This window comes from Manacus candei, unplaced genomic scaffold (genome assembly GCF_025592945.1).
Source record: "Manacus candei isolate 608988 ecotype Guabito, Panama unplaced genomic scaffold, ASM2559294v1 h1tg000072l, whole genome shotgun sequence".
Classification (NCBI taxonomy): domain Eukaryota; kingdom Metazoa; phylum Chordata; class Aves; order Passeriformes; family Pipridae; genus Manacus; species Manacus candei.
In genome coordinates, this window is record NW_026138120.1 from 5,687,419 (window position 1) to 5,708,945 (window position 21,527).

A 21,527-nucleotide genomic window follows, 5' to 3' on the forward strand; every position below is an offset into this window, starting at 1 on the left:
TGTTTGGGGCTCTCCGGACAATAGAAAGACCCGTTGTCCTCGCTAGTGCCGGAAAATGGCGAGGAAATAAAGCCCTAATGAATTTGTTTGGGTGTATTTTGTCCTGCCGCACACTAGAATTTGAAGCTCGTCAGAATTGCTTGCAAAATATGTTTCTAATCCAAATGAGTAAAATGATACACGTATAATACAAAACATAGTTAGGAGAACAAGCCTCCGGATGGCTGGAATAAAATTAAATCCCAGCCTAATTTTTAACAAGATAATCCACCAAAACAACCCAACCTCCACAGCACCACCACCAACGTAAAAGAATTTCTAGTAAAGATAAAATTAGTGGATCCATCACTTGTCACCTAACTTGGCACAGACACAGTTTTCCTAAACCTCTTGTCTGAAATCCGCCTTCTTTGGAGCAAATCCAGAAAAAAAAAAAAGAAAAAGAAAAAGAAAAGAAAAAGAAAGAGGAATCTGGCACACACGCGCGTTCCAGACAATTGACAGTTCCAATATTAAATAACTATAGTCTGATCGCATTCATTTTTGGAGCTGTATAAAATGTAGTCCACGGCTGTATTCTCAGATAGGCGGCGCATGCACTCCTGCACAGACTGCAAGGCCGTTTACGTTTTCACAAATTGCAGCTTGCCCGTGTCTACAAATAAAAGCATATTTTAATTAGCTCGCAAAATGCGTCTCTGGATTAACAATGCTGATCTTTTGGGTTATACGGGCCAATAATAAGAAGATAAATCACGGTTTAACACGATACATTTTGAGATTTCTAGTCAGAGTTTGCTTAGGCTGAGCTGTCGGTTTTTATTTATTCCCTTCTTGTTTTTTAATTTTAGTTCAACCAATAAAATGGCTTAACGACCCTATTAATGCATCTATTATATTTTTCTTGGATCAATAAAATTTTATTTTGATAGTATTGTCTGTGTACGCCGTGAATTTAGATTCTCCAAGAAAGCACCTTCTCAGCGGCTTTGATATTCATCAGAATTTTATTTGCTCGCTTTTATAGACCCTCGGATAGCTTTACTTACAGAAGTAGAATTAAAAAGAAAGTAATTCTCGTCCCCTGGCGTCCACAATATTCTTTAAAATTTCTTTTAAATAGGGGTTAAGTTCCAAGGGACACATTGTTAAGTGCTGGCAATGCAGTAGCTGCACCCAGCGCATGCCAAATTAGCTCAGTTTAGTCAGAATTGACCATTATCTTTTATAGTTACGAATCAAGTGAACATTATTAGTTTTACTTCACTGGGTTTGATGATGCTGGTTACTATTTGCCTTGGCCTTGTTAGCGATTAAAGAAAGCGGAGATAATGCAACGCCGAGCTGAGTTCATGATCTAGATGCAGCCGGTGCCTTGACCATCAAACCACCACTGTTCACTGCGGTCAACACAACACCCCTCGGCAGCTCCCACAGGACCTGACACGGCAGGGGGTAGCCCACTGCTACAAAACCTAGGAGAGGAGGCTAAAGATAACCTTCAAAATTCTCACCGACTTCTGTGCCTTTTGTCTGATTCCCCTGCATTAGCTTGCAGAGAGGGAGAAGAAGTCAATTCGTGTTTCTTCGTTGCATTTCCAGTCATTTTTTTTCCGGCTGACGACAGTGTACTTTTTATAGTACTTTCCTCCTCTTTAATCCAATTTTTAGAAGGGAGCTGCTTTTTTAAAAACAGTTCTGGAACGATTTCAAGCGTTTCTCCTCGGTTCCGTATGGCTTTTAGGTTTGCAATCCATTTCTATTTAATTTGGCAAATGCAAAATAAACATACCGCAAGAGCGGACTTCCCCGGAGTAATTTTTATACCTGACTTACGTAGAGAAATGTATTTGGAAGGCGGCGCTGGGGCTCACGTTTCGTTTTATTTAGTTCTGTATTTATAACGCTAAGCCTATTGATAATAGCCTTCCTGTATACCAGCCAATAAACCGGTGCCTTATGTGGTATTAATTTTGTTAGTAGTGATATGGCCCTCATAGGAATCTGATAAGGGTCTGTCCGTCGCACATTAACACATCGCGGAGTTATTCAGGTTAGGAAAATACAAACAATGCTACAAGAGGAAATAGGAGAAGGAAAAAAAGGCTCAAAGGGTTTCTATAGGCTGAGAGATCTACCACTGTCACCGCATCCCACGGGCTGGTCAGAAGGAAATAGCGTTGTGATGCTCACCCCATCACACTGGAAAAATCACAGAGGTTTTATGGATGTTGCAAAGCTGTAGCATCCCCTGCCCGGCCCGTGCTTTCCGGGGGCGCAAGGAGAGCCCCGAGGGAAGGGACAAGGGACATTGCCCTCCCTTCTCAAGGAGGGAGGAATGTCACGTTGTGGAAAAAGCATTTCCCCGTGGCAGGCAAACACTACAGGACAAGACCACGTGGGGCTTGACAGATCCGTGGGGTGAGGGGGGAAAGAGTGCTCCCCGGGGGGTTTTGAAGGCCGAGGGTAGGCGCCCGGGGATGCGGGGAGCCGCACCCGCCTCGACACCACGCCGCCCGGCGGACAGTGGTCCCACCACCGCCGCCAGCGTCCTCCCGGGCATGGTAGACGTGTGCCAGGCAGCAGCTCTCGGCCCGGGTCGTGATGTCGCCCGGCCGGCAGCCGCTCTCACCCGCCCGCCCTGCTGGAAGCGGAAACCGGCCGATGGCTGCTTCTCCCGGCGGCGTGTGGAAGAGAGGAGCGAGCCATGCTCCTCAGGGATGGGCAGCGAGAACTGGGCAGCCTCAGGCTCCCCTTGAACTAAAGTGCCCTTAGTTCCGCGGACCAGGCAGTGAGGCGACTTCAAAATGGCACAAGCGAGAGATGATGGAAGTGAAAGCAAGCAATCATTAAGCATTTCATTAAGAAATCTATCTGTCTCTCTGTCTGCGTCCCTGCCTGTCTGCTATCCGTCTGCTACCTCCACCACAATTGCATATTGACTGGACAAGGCTGTCTAGTATCTCGGAATTTATCTAGTTACTCTTACTTCTATTATTTAGTACATTACTTAAAGGAGACGGTGCTTTTGAAGAGGCGAAAAGTGAAAAGACCCAAATGCAGGGGGAGGGAGGGGAGATATAAAAATGATCGCCCAAATATAAACACATCAATAAACACGGTGCGCAGCATCCTGCGAAGATCCATTTGAACTGCTCGCGTCTGGATTCTTTCTGTGACATATGTCTGGCTTTACATTTTAAATGGTAATCAGACGCCGGGAAGAATCAAGCGTTAACTAAAGCATTAGGAGCTGCAACCGCACAATCAATCCTCCCAGAGTGGCATTGCTCCCTAAGAGATTCCTCAGCGCAGCAGCGAGCATTTTATCTCCAGGAAAATTAAGCCCAGCCTGGCGTCGTGGCGGTGATTTTAGGCTGGAAGCAACCCCCTTCCTCGGGAGTTTAACGCGGGAGGCACCAGGCCCCTTTATGGTTTCCAATGATCCGTGATAAACAATAACACGTCTTTTATTTCTTAAAAAAACGAGACAATCAAATAAAATGAGCAGAGCCTGGGCATAAAACACCGGGCGAGCCGCGGTTTTATTAATTTCGTGAGACACATAGGCTGTGCAGGGAGGTGAGCAGGCGTTGTTGCAGGAAAGCCCAACCGCGGGGAAAGAGGAGCGATAGTAAAAGCTTCATCTGGACACCGCTTCAGCCTAGGTATAATAAACATCAGGACCGCCGGGCTATTTTATAGCGGTGAGTGTGATAAGAGGGGAGCAAAACTTGGAGCCAGTACCAGCACAGCCCGCTCCTTCCCCTTCCCGGGAGCGCGGCTCCCGCCTGGGCGCAGACGCTCGCCCATGTGGTCGAAGTGCGCGCGCCTGTGCGTATGGAAATCCATATTACACATTAATATACATCTATCTTCCAAATTCAGAGGTCGACCTGAGAGCAGCTCTGTGCATACGAAACCAGACGGGGAGGGGTTGCTGGGGAGGCCCGGGCTTCCATTGGCTGCAGCAGCCTGCCGTGGCGCGGGGGTATCTCTCATCATATTCAGCATGTTTTGCACAAGAAATGTCAGCCAGAAAGGGCTATCTGCTCCCTTCGCCAAATTATTCCACAACAATGTCATGCTCCGAGAGCCCGGCTGCAAACTCTTTTTTGGTAGACTCCCTGATCAGCTCGGGCAGAGGGGAAGCGGCGGGAGCAGGAGGCGGAGGCGGAGGCGGAGGCGGCTACTATCCCAACAGTGGTATCTACCTGCCACAGGCGTCCGATCTGTCCTACGGGCTGCAAAGCTGCGGACTTTTCCCCGTTCTGAGCAAACGCAATGAAGGTACTTCTCAAAGCATGGTCCCCAGCTCGCACTCCTACGTGTCAGGGATGGAAGTGTGGCTAGACCCCCCCCGGTCCTGTCGCATGGAAGAACCAGAGAGCCAGCAGGCCACCTCGTGCTCCTTCGCTCCAAGCATTAAGGAGGAGAGCTCCTACTGCCTCTATGACTCAGAGAAATGCCCCAAGGGCTCGGGCGCCACAGACCTCGCTCCCTTCCCCCGGCTGAGTGCCGAGGTCAGCCCGGCCAGCAGCGGCGGCGGGGTTCCCGTCCCGGGCTACTTCCGCCTCTCCCAGGCTTATGGCACTTCCAAGAACTACGGCGCGGGGCCGGCCGGGGCTGCCCCCTTCCCTCCGCAGCCCCCCGGCCGCTTCCAGACACCTCCATCTTTGCCTCCTGTCCCAGACGCGGGGAGGAAAGAGGACGAGGAACGCTCCCCCAGCCCCTTGGCGTGCGTCTCCCAGAGGGAGGACGAGACTCAGGCTTCATCTTCCACCGCAGAGGAGCTCTCTCCAGCTCCGTCAGAGAGCAGCAAAGCTTCTCCCGAGAAAGAGCCCGTAGGTAAGCGAATGATGATGGTAATGGCGGTAGTGATGATTTAAAAAGCAAGAAAAAAGAAAGGAAAAAAAACCAAAAACTGTTGAGGATCATAGTGGCATCGCGATGCGAAAGGAGGATCCCAGCTGCCCCGCGGGGCTGCCAAGAAGCGCTGCTCAGGCTGACCTTCTGAACTTTGTAATATTCGGGCATGGGGTTGCCGTAAAAATTAATGTCCGTCCTGTAGTTTAAAATCCTTAGAGCCTCCGCAATGGGCAACTTTAGCCTGCATGCTGCTTAAACATATAAAATAACAAGATCACTTTTTCCCCTGTGTTGTGAAGGTGCCTACCAGATAACAGAGATGTTTGTGAAGCATCCAAAATAAGCAATAGGCAGTGCCAATAAATAAACCTATTAACACGGTAAGTTATATTTTACGATCCAGAATGCTTTTCGAAATAACAGCCGCGCTGAAATGTGCCATCTCTGAGCTGCTATCAAATTAGACTGATGAATGCAACCGCGAATATCCTTCAGCGTCTACACTAGATAACAGAGCTGTTATTTATACATTTCCTCATTTATTTCCCTTTCGGGTCCCCATGGCAAAAAATAACTCCCCTTCCCCGGGCGGCAGACTTTTCAGGAGCTTCTCTCCATTCGCTTTTCAGACGCCCTGTTATTCCTTTCAAGTGCACGGTTGGAAAATAATATTTAAAAAAAAAAAATGAAAGAAAGAGAAAAACTACTAGAGAGCCAACCCCAAACCACTAACTCTAAGCCACCAAGGGATTGGTGTTACCTCTTTCCCAGCCAGTGGGGAACATCTTTGATGTTTGATGTTTATATTATTATTATTATTATTATTGTATTTTTTTCTTCTCTGAAATGCTAAGGAAAAGAGAGGGCCGCGGTGAAGCATTCTGGAAAGGCAGGGCCGAAAGGCAGGGAGGCTTCGGCTCCCCAGCTCACCTTGTTTTCCGCCTCCATAGCACACTTAAAAAGTTCGCATCCACAGGCTTTGGTTTTTTGGAAGCAGGTGGCAGGGGTGGAGTTGGAAATCAGCCTACAGGTCGTTCACCAAGCTGCCCCCCGGTAACAGTGGGCTCTGAGCGGCTAACAAGGAGAGAATAGAAGCCTGTTTTGGGATGTCGGGGTTGAACTACACACCAGGAGAGGAGTTTTTCGAACAGTGTCAGTTTTTACCAAGGTAGATCCAGCGCCTTTGGGAAACCACTTCGAAGTTCTTGGTTCCCACAAGGATACCCCACATTCCAACTCTCCGCAGCTGGCGGAGCAAGCCCACATGGATGCTCCTTCTATCCTCTTCCCCATAGCTCCTTGCCTCTGACTCGATAGTAACGTCCATTTTTTACTTTCTCAAAACTAGGCAATTCAAAAGGAGAAAATGCAGCAAACTGGCTCACGGCAAAAAGTGGCAGAAAGAAACGATGCCCCTATACCAAGCATCAAACTCTCGAGCTGGAAAAGGAGTTTCTATTCAATATGTACCTGACTCGTGAGCGTCGCCTAGAGATCAGCCGCACAGTCCACCTCACAGACAGACAAGTTAAAATCTGGTTTCAGAATCGCAGAATGAAACTGAAGAAAATGAACAGAGAGAATAGGATTCGGGAGCTCACAGCCAACTTTAATTTCTCTTGATGAATCCATAAACACGTCTTTATGGTTTAAAGAGCCAGTATCATTTTCCTAGGCTGTAGTAATCCGCACCTGTATGGATTAACGATTTTAGACACTCTCAATACGTCCTTAACCTCTTAAGAGCTACTTTGGGGGGTGAGGGGGTGGGTAGACTAAGGCCACACTAAAGAACAAAATGCCGTGCGTGAACCTCCCCTCTTCCTTCAGCCTTCTTCCGGGCCGATTTGTTCCTCCAGGCTTTGAAACATAGAAATACGATTTCAGAAGCTGCAAATAGGTTTTCCTGTATATGTCTCTTTGAAAACTAAACAAGCTTGGTTAAAGGTACATTCTTTTAAAATATAAGTGCTGCAACTTGGACTATATGTAGCTGCACAATGAAGAATTTAAGCCTTGCCATATTTCTATATATTGGGTTCCCTCCTCTCCTTTCCTTTTCTCCCCCTCCCCCTTTTTTCTTCGAAAAGCAGGACTTAAAATAATGAAATGCAGGCATGCTTTAAAAGGGTTTCATGGGAACGGGTGTTAAGAGAATTTTTTTTTTTTGCTTTACCTTAAAAGTCATTATTACAGCTTTAAAATTGGCCAGGAAAATGAAGTCTCTTCTCTTTAAAGGTATAAAAGAGTTCGTTTTGCTCATGGACTAAATTATTACTCTTACCTCTGAATTTCTCTTGCTGGTTGTAGATATTTACGTAATGTAGTTTTGCTTAAATATGTGGAATTAGTTATTTTTTTGTGTCTATATATAATGTTACCATTGGTAACGCATGACAAGCACACAGAAATTCCCCCTTGAGAAAGAAATAGTCACTTTTTTCCTCACTAATTTCACTGAAAAGTACATATCCTGAACATGAGATGGACTTTCTGAGCCAGAGTCTGAGATTGCAAGGGAGAACGTGTCTTCCTTTATACTGTGAAGTTATATGCATTAAAGGGTCAAACATATGGGTGAAAAAAAAATTTAAAAAGAGAAAAAAAGAAAGAAGGGGAAAAGCTATAAATACAGATATGGATAAATGTCTATTATTATTAAAATGCCGATACTGTTTTAAGCAAATGCATTATATTGTTATTATAAATGTTAGTTCTAGCTATATCTAGTTCTTACCTTAAATCGGAATAAATTAATATTGTAATGCTGCTGTGCGTGAAAAAGACGATGTTTATGTTCTCATAGAAGAATAAAAAAACGTGGAATGAATCCTTTTAATTTTACCTCTTTTTGTGACTGTTTATCCTCAGGTTCTACTTTATGTCTTCGAGAACTTTTACAACAGGAATAGTTGCCTAAACCCCCTGCAATTACTTTAGGAATCTATTTAAATATTACCTAGACGGTCGTAATTTGTCTGGGCCATATAGCGATGGTGCTCTAAGGTTTGTCGGCTTTTGTTCAGTTTTATGACTTGCTAGTATATCTGGATTGTTGCTGTCTTGAACGAGTGGTTTCAGTTGACTGAGGAGCTGCATAGACTGAGGAAGCAAATTGCTATTTCTTGAGGGAAGGGAAACGATTTTTTTTTTTTAATCGAACACCTACAAGTGTGCGGAGATCTTTAACTCCAGAAGAGGCTGACAAAATGCTAGCTTTATCTCAGGGCTGAGAAGAAATCGTAAAGGTGAGCTCATGGGGAGGGGGGGACCCAGGTCTTGTCTCCCTGCCAGTGGGCCCCTCCAAACAAGGCTATTCCCTACCTGGTTGCATGTGGAAGAACTTATTTCACCCAGCTGCCTTTTTTTTTTTTTTTTTTTTTGCATCCTCCCTTCCTCAATGCATGTTTAGCTTGCACAAAGTCTTGCACAATGGGAAGGCAAAAGGAAGGCTGGAAGAAAAGCGACAGCTAATGCTTCCTTGCAAGGGTATATGTACGCCGGGAGGAGGGGGGGACAGACTTTGAACCCGGGCTTCTTGGGAGCCGTTAGCTTTTCATGATGTAACATTGTCGTGCACGGGCTTTTTTTTTTTTTTCCCGGTTGCATCTGCATGGAAAGGCGAAAGCTGCCCGCGCGCGCTTGTGTGGGTGGTTGTTATTATATTTTATTCTTGTTTTCATTAACCCACCCGAGGCTGGCCGGGGGGTGCGGAGGGGCGCCGGCGGGGTGGGCGGGAGGGAGAGAGCGATGTTTTAGTCACGTTTCTGGTTTTATTTTCGTAGCGGGATCCTTGCGTTAAGGACCACGGCAATGGGGAAAGTAATAATTAGCGCCTGAGAACTGCTCTGTGGTTTAGGTAGTTTCATGTTGTTGGGGCTCCACCTTTCTCTCTACAGCACGAAACTGCCTTAATTACTTCAGTTGATATCATCACCAGGTATGCTTGGTGCGAGGGTCCATTCTGCCCGAAGAAATCTTAGCGCTGAAGTGAACTGTAGGCGTCAAGTCCCAATGCCATTGTTTCCCATCTGCAGCGGAGCCTCCTTTGATTCCTCAGATAAACACGGCAGCCGAGGGGGGAAGCTTGACAAGTTCTTCAAGGTTAGCTAGCTCCTAAGCGAGTCCCTGCCTGCTTGCGGGTTTTTAATGTATCTCGTTGGCTGCATTCAAGGTCAGGTGCGTTTTGCATTCCGCTCGGCGTGGGTCGAGCTCGGGGGATCGGAGGAGGTGGGGGGACGCTTTTATTTTTCAGCCTGGATTTATTAAAAACCAAGAGATCCGAAAGCGTGCCTGGGGGAGGGGGTGGGGAGAGTTCAAATCTGCCGGCCCCGCTCCACGCGTCATCAAAAACAAGGGCCCGGAGCACAGCGCCCGCGGTCGGGTGGACCCACCGGCGGCGGGGGTGCCGTCCCGCCGGCGGCTCTCGTCCCCCGCGGTGGGGTGGCTGGTGCCTGCCGGAGTCTGTCGCAGGGCTCCGCCGGCTCTGTGCAGCCGCCCGTCGGGCCCGCTCCGCCGGGGCTGCCCGGGGGCGCCGGCTGCCCCGCGGCCCGCAAGGCCTCGGTTACGATCACGATTGCGGCGCGGTCTCTCCGCGGAGGCGGAACGGGCAACAGCGACCTCTCCGGGCCCGCTGCCGCCGCCGCCACCGCCGCCTTTTGTGTCCGCAGCGCAACCGCGGGCCATGGGCGGGCTCCCGCCCAGCCCTCCGCCGGCAGCCAGCGCCGGCGCACCCGCGGAGCCGGGCACCCTCCGTGGCGGAAAGGAGGGTGCGGAAAAGGACCGAGAACTCACTCCTTGGGCATTTATTTCTATTTAAGATTTTAGGAGTCGTGATTATTTTTTCCTTAAAAAAATAACAATAGTAAAACCTATAAACTTTTTGGAAAGCCCAGGTTGGGTTGCAGGGGCTCAAAAGAGTTTGGATAGCGGATTATAGCTAGACCGATCCCTAGAGAAGCAGATGTCCCCGGCCGGGGCAGGAGCAGAGCTCTGCATTGCAGCCAAATTTAAGTGCTTGTGTCTGTCTCTGCATACACTGTGAGTCTGACGGGTTATCTGCTGGGGCTGTGTACATTCGGGGAGTGTATTTACAGTGCCTATGACTGTGCGTGCCTGTATGGCGTTTGTTGCCTCTGCCCTTTTGATTCCCAATTGAATCGCCTCATCTTGACTTTGGACTGCTTCCCCTAAATTCTGAATAATTTTTTCTCTTCTCTGTGCCAAAACCCCTCCGTGCATTCATAGCACCACTGGTTCAGAGAGCTCTGCAGTGGCAGGAAACCCTGGGGAAAAGCGATCCTGAACTTCCCGTTCAGGAGAGGTCGCCAGCGCCCGCGGATTTCTGCCCCGCGCCCGAGTATACTCCGCGCCTCCTTGGTGCGTAGCTAATGAAGCAGAGTTTGCAGATGTCTCTCGCTTGAAAACCGATGGGATCCTTCCTGTTGCAGCCGGGGGTCAGAGCTAGAGGAATAAGAGCTCTGCTAATTCGGTTATGTCGGTATGGAGGAGTATTTTTATTCAGACACGATGGCTCCATCAGTGCTTCGTTCCTGGGAATTCCGGTTTCATATAGCAATTTTACATGAACGCCTGTTTCTGCCCTGCTTGGAGTCTTTTGCCTCCGAAGGTATAAGGCACCAAAACCTTAAGGCATTTGCAACACAAACTGTACGAAGCCCACTCGTCCTTGTAACTCGCGTGAAAACTGTACTTTGGTTGTAAATGGATCTAAAACCGCACCAAAAAAGAGGAGAATATCCCAGCGTTTTTATCAGCATCGTTACCGCGTGAAAAATGTCTAATTATTTGCCAGATTTTGCCTCTTGCTTTCTGTACACCCTGTCCTTCCTCTTGGATGCTGGCAGTGAACAAATACAGAATTTTACAGGGAAATAAAAATGCAGACACGTTCTTTTAAACGCTACTGTTATTGTTATTCATTTGCTATTAGTTTTGGTGAGGAACCAAAAAAATGAAACCCGCTGCTGAAGTTGAGAACCCAAATTCGAGTATAAACATCCAGGACTCCTGCAGCTAAGATTATTTTTTCTGAATGGAAAAAGGAAGTTCTACAATCACATTTCACCACAGCTGACTCTTAATAATAAATACGAATGACGTGGAGTTCCGTCTTTCCAGGAAAGAAATACAATTATTTTTTCTATTACGAAGAGTCTATACAATAGCGGGGGGGAAAAAAAAAAAAAAGAGTCAGAGAGCTTTATTTGCATTTTTAAAATTGTTAGAAAATAACGGGCCCCTTGTTTATTGAGGTCCTGCAACTGCTCCGTAATTTTTGAACTCTAATGGGGGATAATAGTTTCATTATGGACCTTTGTAATTCTGAATGGGGAAGAGAGCATTGTTAAAATAGGACCTCTGTAAAATTTCGGATTAAACTGTTGAGAAGACATAAAAAGAAAAAGAAAGAGAAGAGAGGAGAGAGAGAGAGAGAGAGAGAGGGAGAGAGACAGCCCACATAGCGATGTAAAACTAATTAGAACCACACTTTCGCATGCACAGTCCTTACACGCGATTTTAATTATTACTCAGTCGTCCCTACCATTTGCTGGGCTCTATTTTCAATAAAAGATTTTTTGAGTAAATTGAGCCTCTCGTGGAGATTTTTTGTGCCCCCTGCATCCTGGTGACCGCGCTCCTTCACCAGCCACGGGGATAAACAGCGTGATTGTCCGCCAGAGAGAAACCAAGGAGTCGCAGGCACGTTTGCCAAGCGCTCAGCCACGACTTTAATTCCTAACACTGGACTTGGATCTGGCCGCCTCTTACTTTTCCCCCGCGCACCCTCCCCTCCTTCTGCGGAGGATTGTAACCCTCCGCTTGGCTTCCGATGCCGCTAGCGTGTGTCTTGCAGTCATAGGAGGTGCCAGCAAATAAATAACTATATTTGCACATAAATTTGATTCACCAGAATGCGGGACGGCCGACTGCGAACGCCCCTTTGATAGCCGCCCGGAGAAGCAGGGTGCCTTTCGGCAGCGGGGAGACGGGGCTTTTTCTCCCCTTTCCCCCCGCTGCTTCCCTGCATAGTTGAAGAATTAATCGTCGTGATAAATATCGCCGCCCGGCTCTGCCCGCGCTCCTTCCCTCCCGGTCCCGACGGCGGCTCCGCTCCGGCCGCAGCCGAGCAGCCCAGCCCCAGCTCCTTTCCCCGGCCTGGCGAGGGGTCCCCGGTCCAAGGGCAGGGTCGGGCAGGCGCGGCGGGGAGGACGAGGAGGGTGTTTCGGTCACTGCCGCGCCATGCCCTGCGGGGTGGGGTGGTGAAGTGCAGTTTGGTGCGGGCCAGCCTAAGTAACGAGCCAGCGCCTGCCCCTGTCCTCCTCCGGCCGGGCGGGGAGGGCCGGCTCTGCGCCGCGGTTTCGGAAAGGGGATACGTTGAATTTGACTTTCCGCTGCCAGCTCTGAGCCGAACGGAACGGTATTATTTACAGTGGGTTCCCAAACTAAACACAATAGTATAATTTAACCTTTCCAAGCACTCGTAAATTTTTACTGCTGAGAAACACAGCGATGCAAATGAGCGCGCTCGTAGTTACTGACTTAATAACAACCCCGTGGCTCCCGAAACAATAACTCCTTATGAAATATAATAAATGTATATTTAAATACAGTACACCGCAACTGTTATTTTGCTTTTTTTATTGCTTCAGTTATTGTATCATTTTATGTGAAGGTCTCCGATCACAAGGGTGGTGGGATTTTTTTTTCGCGGGGAACACGACCCACTGATGGGATGATTAATTATGATATAAAATAGTCCGCTTAAACGAAAAAATAAAGAGAGAGAGGGGAGAGAGAGAGAGAAGGAGAGAAGGGGGGCTGTAATACGGAATCTGATCTTTTAATCTCAGTTGGCCGCAATTAAAACAAACCCCACCGTATAACTCAAATATCCCTTTGCATAAAAACATATGGCCTCGCTATAAAAATTATGGCTGGAAAACACTGACCCATTAATAGCCCGCGGACTGATTTATACTTTATTGTTCTGCTCCCTCGCCACGTGACCGGCGCAGCCAATGGGCGCCCGCGCTGCCCCCAACTTATTACTGACTCTACTTCCCCGCCAGCACCAAGTTGTTACGTGAAACCCGCAGCCCCGAACCGCGGCGGGTCCGCCGCGCCCGCCTGCCCGCCATGTCGGCTCCCGGGACCCTCAGCAATTACTACGTGGACTCCTTCCTGGTGCCGGAGGGGGACGAGCTGGCGGCGCCCCGCTACGCCCCCGCCCCGCTGGGGCCGCCGCCGCGGCCGGCGGCGCTGGCCGAGCACCCCGAGCTGGCCCCCTGCAGCTTCCAGCCCAAGGCGCCCGTCTTCGGCCCCCCCTGGAGCCCCGCGCACCCCGCCGGCGCCCCCGCCGTCTACCACCCCTACGCGCACCACCAGGCGCCCGTGGCACCGCCCGACGGCAGGTACATGCGTTCGTGGCTTGAGCCTGTGCCGGGCTCCTTGTCTTTCCCCGGGTTACCTACCAGCAGGCATTACGGCATTAAACCTGAACCGCTGGCGGCCAGGAGGGCTGACTGTACCACGTTTGACACTCACACTTTGTCTCTCTCTGATTATGCTTGTGGTTCTCCTCCAGTTGATAGGGATAAGCAAAGCCACGAAGGCGCATTCTCTGAAAGCAATGGAGAAAGTGAGGCAAACGGAGAGAAACCGCAGATCGATCCAAGTAAGTGGGACTGCGAGGGTAATGGACTTCAGGGCGCTGCGCTGGCCGCGGGGAGGTATCGAGGCGCTGGGGCTAATTACGTGGCCGAGCACCGGCCGCTGCTGCCGCCGCCGCTGCGCCAGCTCACCCGAGCCTGCCATCTGCAAAAGCCAGCGCTGCCTTTCTCAGGCTCGAACGGGATCTAGGACGGCTCTGGCTTTCCAGGCTGAAAGGAAAACAAAAACTCACTCTACAACTGCAACTTGAACAAACATAACAAAAAAAAAAAAAAAAAAAGAGAGAGAGAGAAATGCAATAGCCGCCCACCCCTGCTCCAGCCACCCCAGCAAACTCCTCGGGACGTGCTCACATCACCCTGCCTCGCCGCGCTCCCAGGCGTGGGCAGACACCGGGGACAGTGTGCCTAGAAAGCATTGAATGTGAATCTGATCTTTTTTGAGACGGCTCTCAGGCCGGGGCGGCTATTGATGGTGTGAGAGCAGAAATCCCCCGCCACTGACTTGATTTCCCCCCTCCCCCCTTCGACTCCTCTGTGGAAACCCCCAGGCTGGATGCTCCCAGGGCTGCGAAACTGGTGGCAGAGCGCCTCGGGATTACTATCGCGATTAACGCAGTGCGAATAAGGGTCCTAAGAGGGCGAGGGTTTGATTATGCCAGTTGTAGACTGACTCTCCAGCTTCCGGGGTCTTGCCAGGAATGACACGGGAGAAGGTAGAAATAAAAAAGTGAAACAATTTCGATGACATATTAGTCTGGCTGGTCACTCCCCGTGCTGGCAGTTTAAAGGGGGTGGGGAGGCCAGGAAGGAGGTAGGGGTCTAGCACAGAGGGGGAGAGAGAGGGAGGGAGGGGGGAGAAGAAAGTATTTTAAAATTGTATTCCAGAAACAATAAAAAAGGCGAGGGAAGGCGGGGGCAACGGGGCTTTGCCGCGTGTGGTTGCGTGTGACCTCTCCATGTGTCTGTATTTTGGAGTCCATTGTGCCTCACGATCCTCTGTGCCTCGGGAAAGGAGAGCCACGTCCTAAACACGAACACCGGGACACTTAATCGGCAGTTTCTGCGTGGATTGCCTTCCCAGACCCCTCCCTCAACCCCCCCCCCCCCCAGCCTGAACTTCTCTTGTTTTCGTTCTAGATAATCCAGCTGCAAACTGGCTCCACGCAAGGTCCACCAGGAAAAAGCGATGCCCTTACACCAAGCATCAGACGCTGGAATTGGAGAAGGAATTTCTGTTCAATATGTATCTCACTAGGGACCGTAGATATGAGGTTGCCAGACTCCTCAATTTAACTGAGAGACAAGTGAAAATCTGGTTTCAGAACAGGAGGATGAAAATGAAGAAAATCAACAAAGATCGAGCAAAGGACGAATGATGGAACCACACGAGTTAAACTAAAAATGCATAAAATAAAAGAAAAAAAAAAAAAGAAAAGTTAAAACCAAAACAAACAAACAAACAAACAAAAAAGAGAAATCCTCCCCTCGAGCCCTGCCATGCAATGCGTCTGGGTCCAGGCCTCATTTTTTTTCCCTTGGCAAATTCTGATTATGATTGTACAGTGATTGTCACAGAGGCCAGAGTGCCAGGAGAGGTACAGTAAGACTTCTAATTTTCTAATAGGAAAGAAAAAGGGGGCATTAGCACGAAAAGGCTGTTTAACTGGCTTGTATAAATCTACCTGTTTCTTCACTTATTGAAAGAAAAAAAAAGAAAAAAACTACCTTTTCATAATGCACAACTATTTACGGACTGTATAGTTTAGCCTACGTAGTTAATTTTATTCGCTCTTTGCGCGGCAGAGAGATCTCTGCTCTAATACTTGAACACTGTGTTTTATTGTGGTAATTATGTTTGTGACTCAATTTATGTGCTTGGGTGCTGTACCGGATGTAATGGTGTAAGCTAGAATTCAATTTGAACTCAGGTTGTTTATTATAAACATTGCATAGAGTATAGCTCTGTAGTGTATTAAGTCTTTTCTGTATAATTAGACAGTTAACCTTTGATTGTAAAATATATATATTATATATATCCCAAAAAAAAAAAAAAAAAAAAGTAGAAAAAAAGTTCGTCCGGAATGTCTGGGAATTACGGTTCTCAAAATATGAAACAAGTCATTTTAGTATGCACAGTTGATATATATATAGTACTGTCTTTGTCGGTTGTATATATAATCTATATATTAAAAAACTAAGTAAACAGACTAGCTTAAATATTGTTTTTGCACCAGTGAGCAGTTAGCAGATTTCGGAGCTATACGTATATGTGAAAAGGGTAACTACCTATGGTTTACGTTTGAATTTTAATCGAATTATTTGATGGTTATTGTAATGAAGGTTAATTTTATTGATAATAAATTATACATTATAAAAAACTACATTTGGTTATTGTAAATTTGTATCAATTAAAAAAATAAGTCTGGGAATTTATGTTGATGAAGAACGTACACTGTCTATTTTGAAATAGTTACCTCATGGCCTACTGACCAAATCGTTGTGTTGAAATGATATTTAACTTTTTGCCAAATAAAATATATTGATTCTTTTATATTTTGTGATGTTTTAACATTATTAAGGAGGGGGTCTTCCAGCAGACATGGCAGGGCTAGGGCAGCTGCGGAGGCGAGGAGTGGTATTATTTCTGAGCCAAGGCAAACCTATGGTTCTATAAACGCAACCCCCAGGTGATGGAAAATCGGGCTTATTTTCGTTCTAAACGGGCAGATTCAGGTCCTAAATGCCATAGCTTCTCTGAGGGGAGGCATTTCTTCCTCCCTCCCGGATGTGATTTTGGTAAGCTGGTGCTTTTGGATGGCTTCGGGGCACGGTCCTGATCCAACGCCGATTTAGTAAATTCGCCGGCGGAGCGGTGGAATTAGGACCAAACCAAAATGTCCGAGACGTTCTTTAGTGCGGAGCATAATGTAAATCAGCTCAGACAGCGACATTTAAACTGAGACGGTTAATTAGCCTCCACCAGAAAATGTCCAACACTAAATGTGCTTCCACAAACCGTGAGAAAGATCGCCTTACAAGGGCGTTAATTTTATATTCCCTTCTAAAGACAATTTCCCATGCAAAATATGTTATTTCAAACGTCACTCACTTTTTTCCTTCCCTTACCTTCACTTTTGGGATTTTTTTTTACCCTTTTAAATGCCCCGTGGCAAATAAAAGCAACCCGTTGCATTGTAGTAGCTCCTCAGATTATATATGTATTTATAGATAGATATAGATACAGATAAAATTTTACTGACAATTATGGTAGAATTTATGGTGTCAATTTTACTCGCTGATTTAGCCGAAGGAAATAGGTGGGCTGGCAACAGTCTAGAGCAGAGAAGACAAAATAGGATTTATTTTTAAAAAACAGAAAGCTGGTTTCTTCTGAGTCGAAGACTTCCATACACCCCCTCCTCATTTCATCTACCCCTCCCCCGCCGCCCCAAGCCAAACCAAGCTCAGCAACAAAAGAAAATAGCGTAGTCTGTGAGCTTGCTGAAATTTACCGATGTTTTGGGCGGACATCTTACTGCTCAGAGCAGATATCCTCCATAACACGAATCGCAGCACAGCTCTGCACCACACTGACCCTTGTTTGCAAATATACCGAATAACAATAAAATCCTTCTTGTTTTACGGAGGTACCCTTACATATATGTATGTATTTAAAGCAAAATAAGACGGAACATGCTTATGGTCTTGGCAGAAGTTGTTGTTAGGAAAATTCAGAGCCATACTACAGTGCAATAAAAGAAAATGACTGCTGTAACCGTTTATGGGGTGTAAAACGCTGCAGGGCTAAAGACAAAACTTAGGGAGCCGGTAAGAAGTTTACAGATGTGCAGAACTGCGGGATGAAAAAAAATCTTTCGTCTTTACCTTGGGAAAAAAAAAAAAAAGAAAGAAAAAAGAAAAAAAAAAAAGAAAGAAACCCGACATAAGATTTGATGAGTTCTAATTAGCAAAAAGGAGCTCGTTCTGGTGCACACACACACAAAAAACCCTCTAATTGATCCCCGAGCCAGTATTTGGGGATGCTGGGACGCCCTCTGTTGTTGCAGACAGAGGCAACTTCAAAGAATCAGCATTAAGAGTGTGTAATAAATGACGGGTCTGCAAACTGTCTGGAATTCGGCTCTTAATGAGTTTACAACTGTCCAGCCACAATTAAGATTTTCTACAAAAGCCTTTTCATTTGTTTTGTCTGGCTGTTTTAGATAAAGCGGGAGAGCGGAAATAACAACCTTTTATTGGCCTTCCCCTGCTTAAATCCAGGCTGGGAGGTGGACATATATCTTGCCGTGGGCTGGCGGGCAGAGGCGCTGGCTCCGCCGGGCCGGGGCGGCGGCGGCGGCGGCGGCGCGGCGGTGGCGGCCGGGCGGCGGCAGGTGGCGCTGTGACCCCGCGAAACAGCGCCCGCCCGCCCTCCGCCATCAAGCGCCCGGCCACCTCCCCGAAAGCTCCTAAAATGTCGACTTTATGGGAGCATAACTGTGCTTGGAACTGCTGGCTTGGTTTTTAACAAAGGCTGGTGGGTTTGAGGGTGCTTTTTCTCCCCTTTTGCCGCAGGTTTTTTTCCCCACTTATCCCTCCAAGCGGGTTCCATTGAGGGTGGCATTTACCTCCTGGCCACGCTCGGTGCACTCGTGGCAAAAGTAGATCTTGATCTGCACCAAGGACATACCGTGCATTTATTATTCTCAAAATACTGAGACATTTCGTATTATCTGATAGAGACGGATGGAGCCCTAGCACGGAGCTGCCAACTCCTCTTTCTCTTGCCCCAATCCTTCGCCTTTCTCTGGTGAAGCTCTGATCCGGCAAACAGGGTATCCTGATCTCCCGAAGGGATGGTATGAAATGAAATGAAATACTGGGAGAAAGGGGGAATTGAAGGGTTCAGTCATGACGGAAGAGGGTCTCCCCGGCTTAGCCCGGTAGGAGATCACCCGAAGAGCTTCACCCTCAGAGCACTGGGGACGACCGATGGATTTTCCAATGCCCTTGGCCACCCCGCTTATGTGAGACAGCCGTGCGGGGAACCTGCAGCGTCGCAAAAATCTCGTTTGTAAATTATTTACCGGCGGATGAAATTCTTCAACAGCTGTCTTTCATACAAATAAAAAGCCCTGCTTATGTCCCCAGCAATTTCATGTCTGTGGGACCCGTTGTGATTATATTACACAGATGTGAGAAGGATGATGCTCTGCAAACTTGACGGGTCTCTCAAAGTCATTCCTAACTTACCCTCGCCTTCTATTTTGTTTCCTTGAATCGTTTTACTATTTTTCCGCTTTGCTTTTGTTGGCTTCCTCGTCTTGAGAATGAGGCTTAGTGGGGAGTCGTGGAATATTTTCAGATCGCAGTTGCCAAAAGAGATGGAAGAAAAAAGTGATTGAAAGGAAAATAAATGTAGGAGGAAAGGAAGCATAAAATGTGAACTAAAGTATGAACGCTGTATTTTTTAAGTTTACGCCAGACAACTAAACAAATCGCTGCATTTTTACAGTACAGAGTAGTACTCTGTTACAGAACTACTTTCTCTGCGTTTTATTTACATTTCCTTAAATCAAAGGCATTCTCTTTATATCGAAATTTAGGATCCGGAAGGAATGCACTGAGCTAGTTTTTCCCCCGCACTGCTTCAAAAATTAAAGTCTTTCAAGGGATAAAGACTAACAGCCACTCCCTGCTTTCTAACAACAGCCTTCCTATCAAATGTTTGTCTACAGTGGCATTGCTAAACTTATTATGATTAATTTTTTTCCTTGGGTAGTAAAATTACATTGAAATTAAAAAGTGTTTATGCGTTGTCATACTAAGTAATAACTTGGCACAGCAAGCTCCATTATAATCGTGGATAAATTATGGTGAGAACAGATTCCAAACGAACAAAATCTTCTCTAGTATGAATCACATCAAGATACTGCTTAGTACACAAGCCATAATCATGTAGTGCTCCCAGGTCGCTTATAACTTATGAGCACCGTTTTATCACTACATTTTACTTCCCGGAAAAGCTCAGAGTCAAAGAGAGGTAGTCCAAAGTTCATAAGAAAAAAAAAAATAAACTAAGCACCAAAACAATTAATCCTTCCTAGAGGACTATTTTTAAAGCGTTTGAGAATATTGCAGTGACCGAAACTTTGAAATCTGCGCCCGTTCTCTGTTTCCCCGATTGGAAAAAAATAATTCAAATGAAATGTGCGTTTACAGACGCGGGGATCTAATCTAATCTTGTGAGCGACAAATGAGAGATTTCAGAGGCTGTTTCTGAAGCAGAGTTATACCTAACTCGCAGAGGGTGGGGGAAGTAAACAAGGTGGCGGGGACCCATGTCTAGGGGTCCTTTTAGCTTTTATTCAGTAAAGACTTTTTGAGAAATCTGAAGGGATGGCAGGAAAAAAAAAAAAAGAAAGCAAAATACATTTTAAAAAGTGGTGGTGGTAAACACACATACGCGAAGAAAATTATATGAAAGTGCAAATTGTACAGAATCAGAGTGCTCGAAATACAGCTATACAGACAATCTATTCGGTCCTACGATATCCATATTTAAGTCTAGACATTGGTTATATTTGCTGTTTCTTTCTTCTTGTATCTTGGTATGTTGTCACCAGAGGAGCAATTTATTGGTCTAATGTCATCTACTTCAGTCTCTTTGATCTTCTTGGTCGTCGTCTTGTTTGCATCGCATTCGTTTAACTTGGGCCTTTATTCCTTTCCATCAGCCTCTTCTGTCGGCGTGTTCCCATATCACGACTGCGACCGCAGGGATATTGTCTAATATTGGTGAATTGGAAGAAATATCCAAAGGGGACTCGTTCGCCAGCTTCTCCCTGACGCCTGCGAATAATAACTGCATTTTCACGTACATAACACTTCGCAAATATCTACATACACCCGCCACATCTGCATGCTCTGAAGCACTAATATCTCAGGGATCTGGCTTTAAAGAGTTTACTTGCTTCTGTACAGTAACCTGTATTCATGGGGCTGTAATAACCGCGCATAAAGAGTCCCAAAGGCTGCGCGGGTGTGTGTGCATATGTGTGTTGGAGGTGTGTATGGGGAGAGAGAGTGTCCCACGTTTACAAAACATAAAGTTTAGGGTCCGTGCGAAATATCACCAAGAACAATTTTAACTGGTGAGAAAGTCTTTGTACGCGGGGCACCAAACTATAATTGAAAGGAGAATTTCCGGGGCAATTCCATTGTGCTCCTTCCAGTTTATGATGTGCAATACAGGCAGGCAGTAAAAGCTGTCTTTACCAGGACTCCCTGTCTGAGGGAAGGAAACTCATTTTACGATCCGTTTAAAGGAAGGGCACGAAGCAGCATCCTCAATGGAGAGCCATTCGCATTGTTGGGGAGATCAGTGTTTAGAAAAGCAGCAACGCTCGCCGTCATCCGAGCGTACCGCTGCCGCCTCACGCTCAGGACTGCAAGGTATGTAGGGTGGAAAGGTAAACAGGAACAGTAAACAGGCGGCGGTGATTTGAAGCCATTTGTAGGCGATTTCTTCAACTTCAGGGTTTTTGGTTTATTTTGCTTTTTCTTCTTGAGATGTTCAGAAAGTTAAATACTGGTTTTTTTGGGGGGAGGGAGGTTTGTTTGTTTGGTGTGGGTATTTTTGTGGGTTTGGTGGTGGTGCTTGTTTTGGGGTTTGCTGTTTGTTTTTGTTTTTTTTTTTCTTTCCACGGGGATGGTGACTGTGAATTTTTTTTCCCCTCGGCTGACTGCTGGGGAGCGCCTTGATTACCAAGGTTCGGCAGCCCCTCGGGATCGGGGTGGGGAGTGCCCTCCCAAGCCCCGTTGCGGGGTTACTGCCTGCTTCTTTCCCTTACGAATAAAACAAGCCATCTCCTTTATATATGTACATATATATAAGTATATATATGTATATATACTTTTTTTTTTAAATAATTTTTTTTTCGCAACGCACCCCCGGTCCGT

General features: G+C 46.8%; 2 protein-coding genes across 2 annotated transcripts; both read left to right on the forward strand.

The window, feature by feature from the left end:
- Window positions 1–3,975: 3,975 nt before the first annotated feature.
- HOXA10 (homeobox A10) lies at window positions 3,976–7,699 on the forward strand. The gene is made up of 2 exons (XM_051808344.1): window positions 3,976–4,848; window positions 6,218–7,699. The coding sequence occupies exons 1-2, from the start codon at window positions 4,029–4,031 to the stop codon at window positions 6,490–6,492; spliced, it is 1,095 nt and encodes a 364-aa protein (XP_051664304.1). The 5' UTR covers window positions 3,976–4,028; the 3' UTR covers window positions 6,493–7,699.
- Window positions 7,700–12,956: 5,257 nt separating this feature from the next.
- Window positions 12,957–16,116, forward strand: HOXA9 (homeobox A9). The gene is made up of 2 exons (XM_051808360.1): window positions 12,957–13,567; window positions 14,703–16,116. The coding sequence occupies exons 1-2, from the start codon at window positions 13,030–13,032 to the stop codon at window positions 14,939–14,941; spliced, it is 777 nt and encodes a 258-aa protein (XP_051664320.1). The 5' UTR covers window positions 12,957–13,029; the 3' UTR covers window positions 14,942–16,116.
- Window positions 16,117–21,527: the final 5,411 nt, after the last annotated feature.

Bases quoted from the DNA above. Each gene is read 5' to 3' on its own strand.
- HOXA10 (XM_051808344.1), top strand. From the start codon at position 4,029: ATGTCAGCCAGAAAGGGCTATCTGCTCCCTTCGCCAAATTATTCCACA. The intron at 4,849-6,217 runs GTAAGCGAATGA...TCTCAAAACTAG, and splicing joins TCCCGAGAAAGAGCCCGTAG to GCAATTCAAAAGGAGAAAAT.
- HOXA9 (XM_051808360.1), top strand. From the start codon at position 13,030: ATGTCGGCTCCCGGGACCCTCAGCAATTACTACGTGGACTCCTTCCTG. The intron at 13,568-14,702 runs GTAAGTGGGACT...TTTTCGTTCTAG, and splicing joins GAAACCGCAGATCGATCCAA to ATAATCCAGCTGCAAACTGG.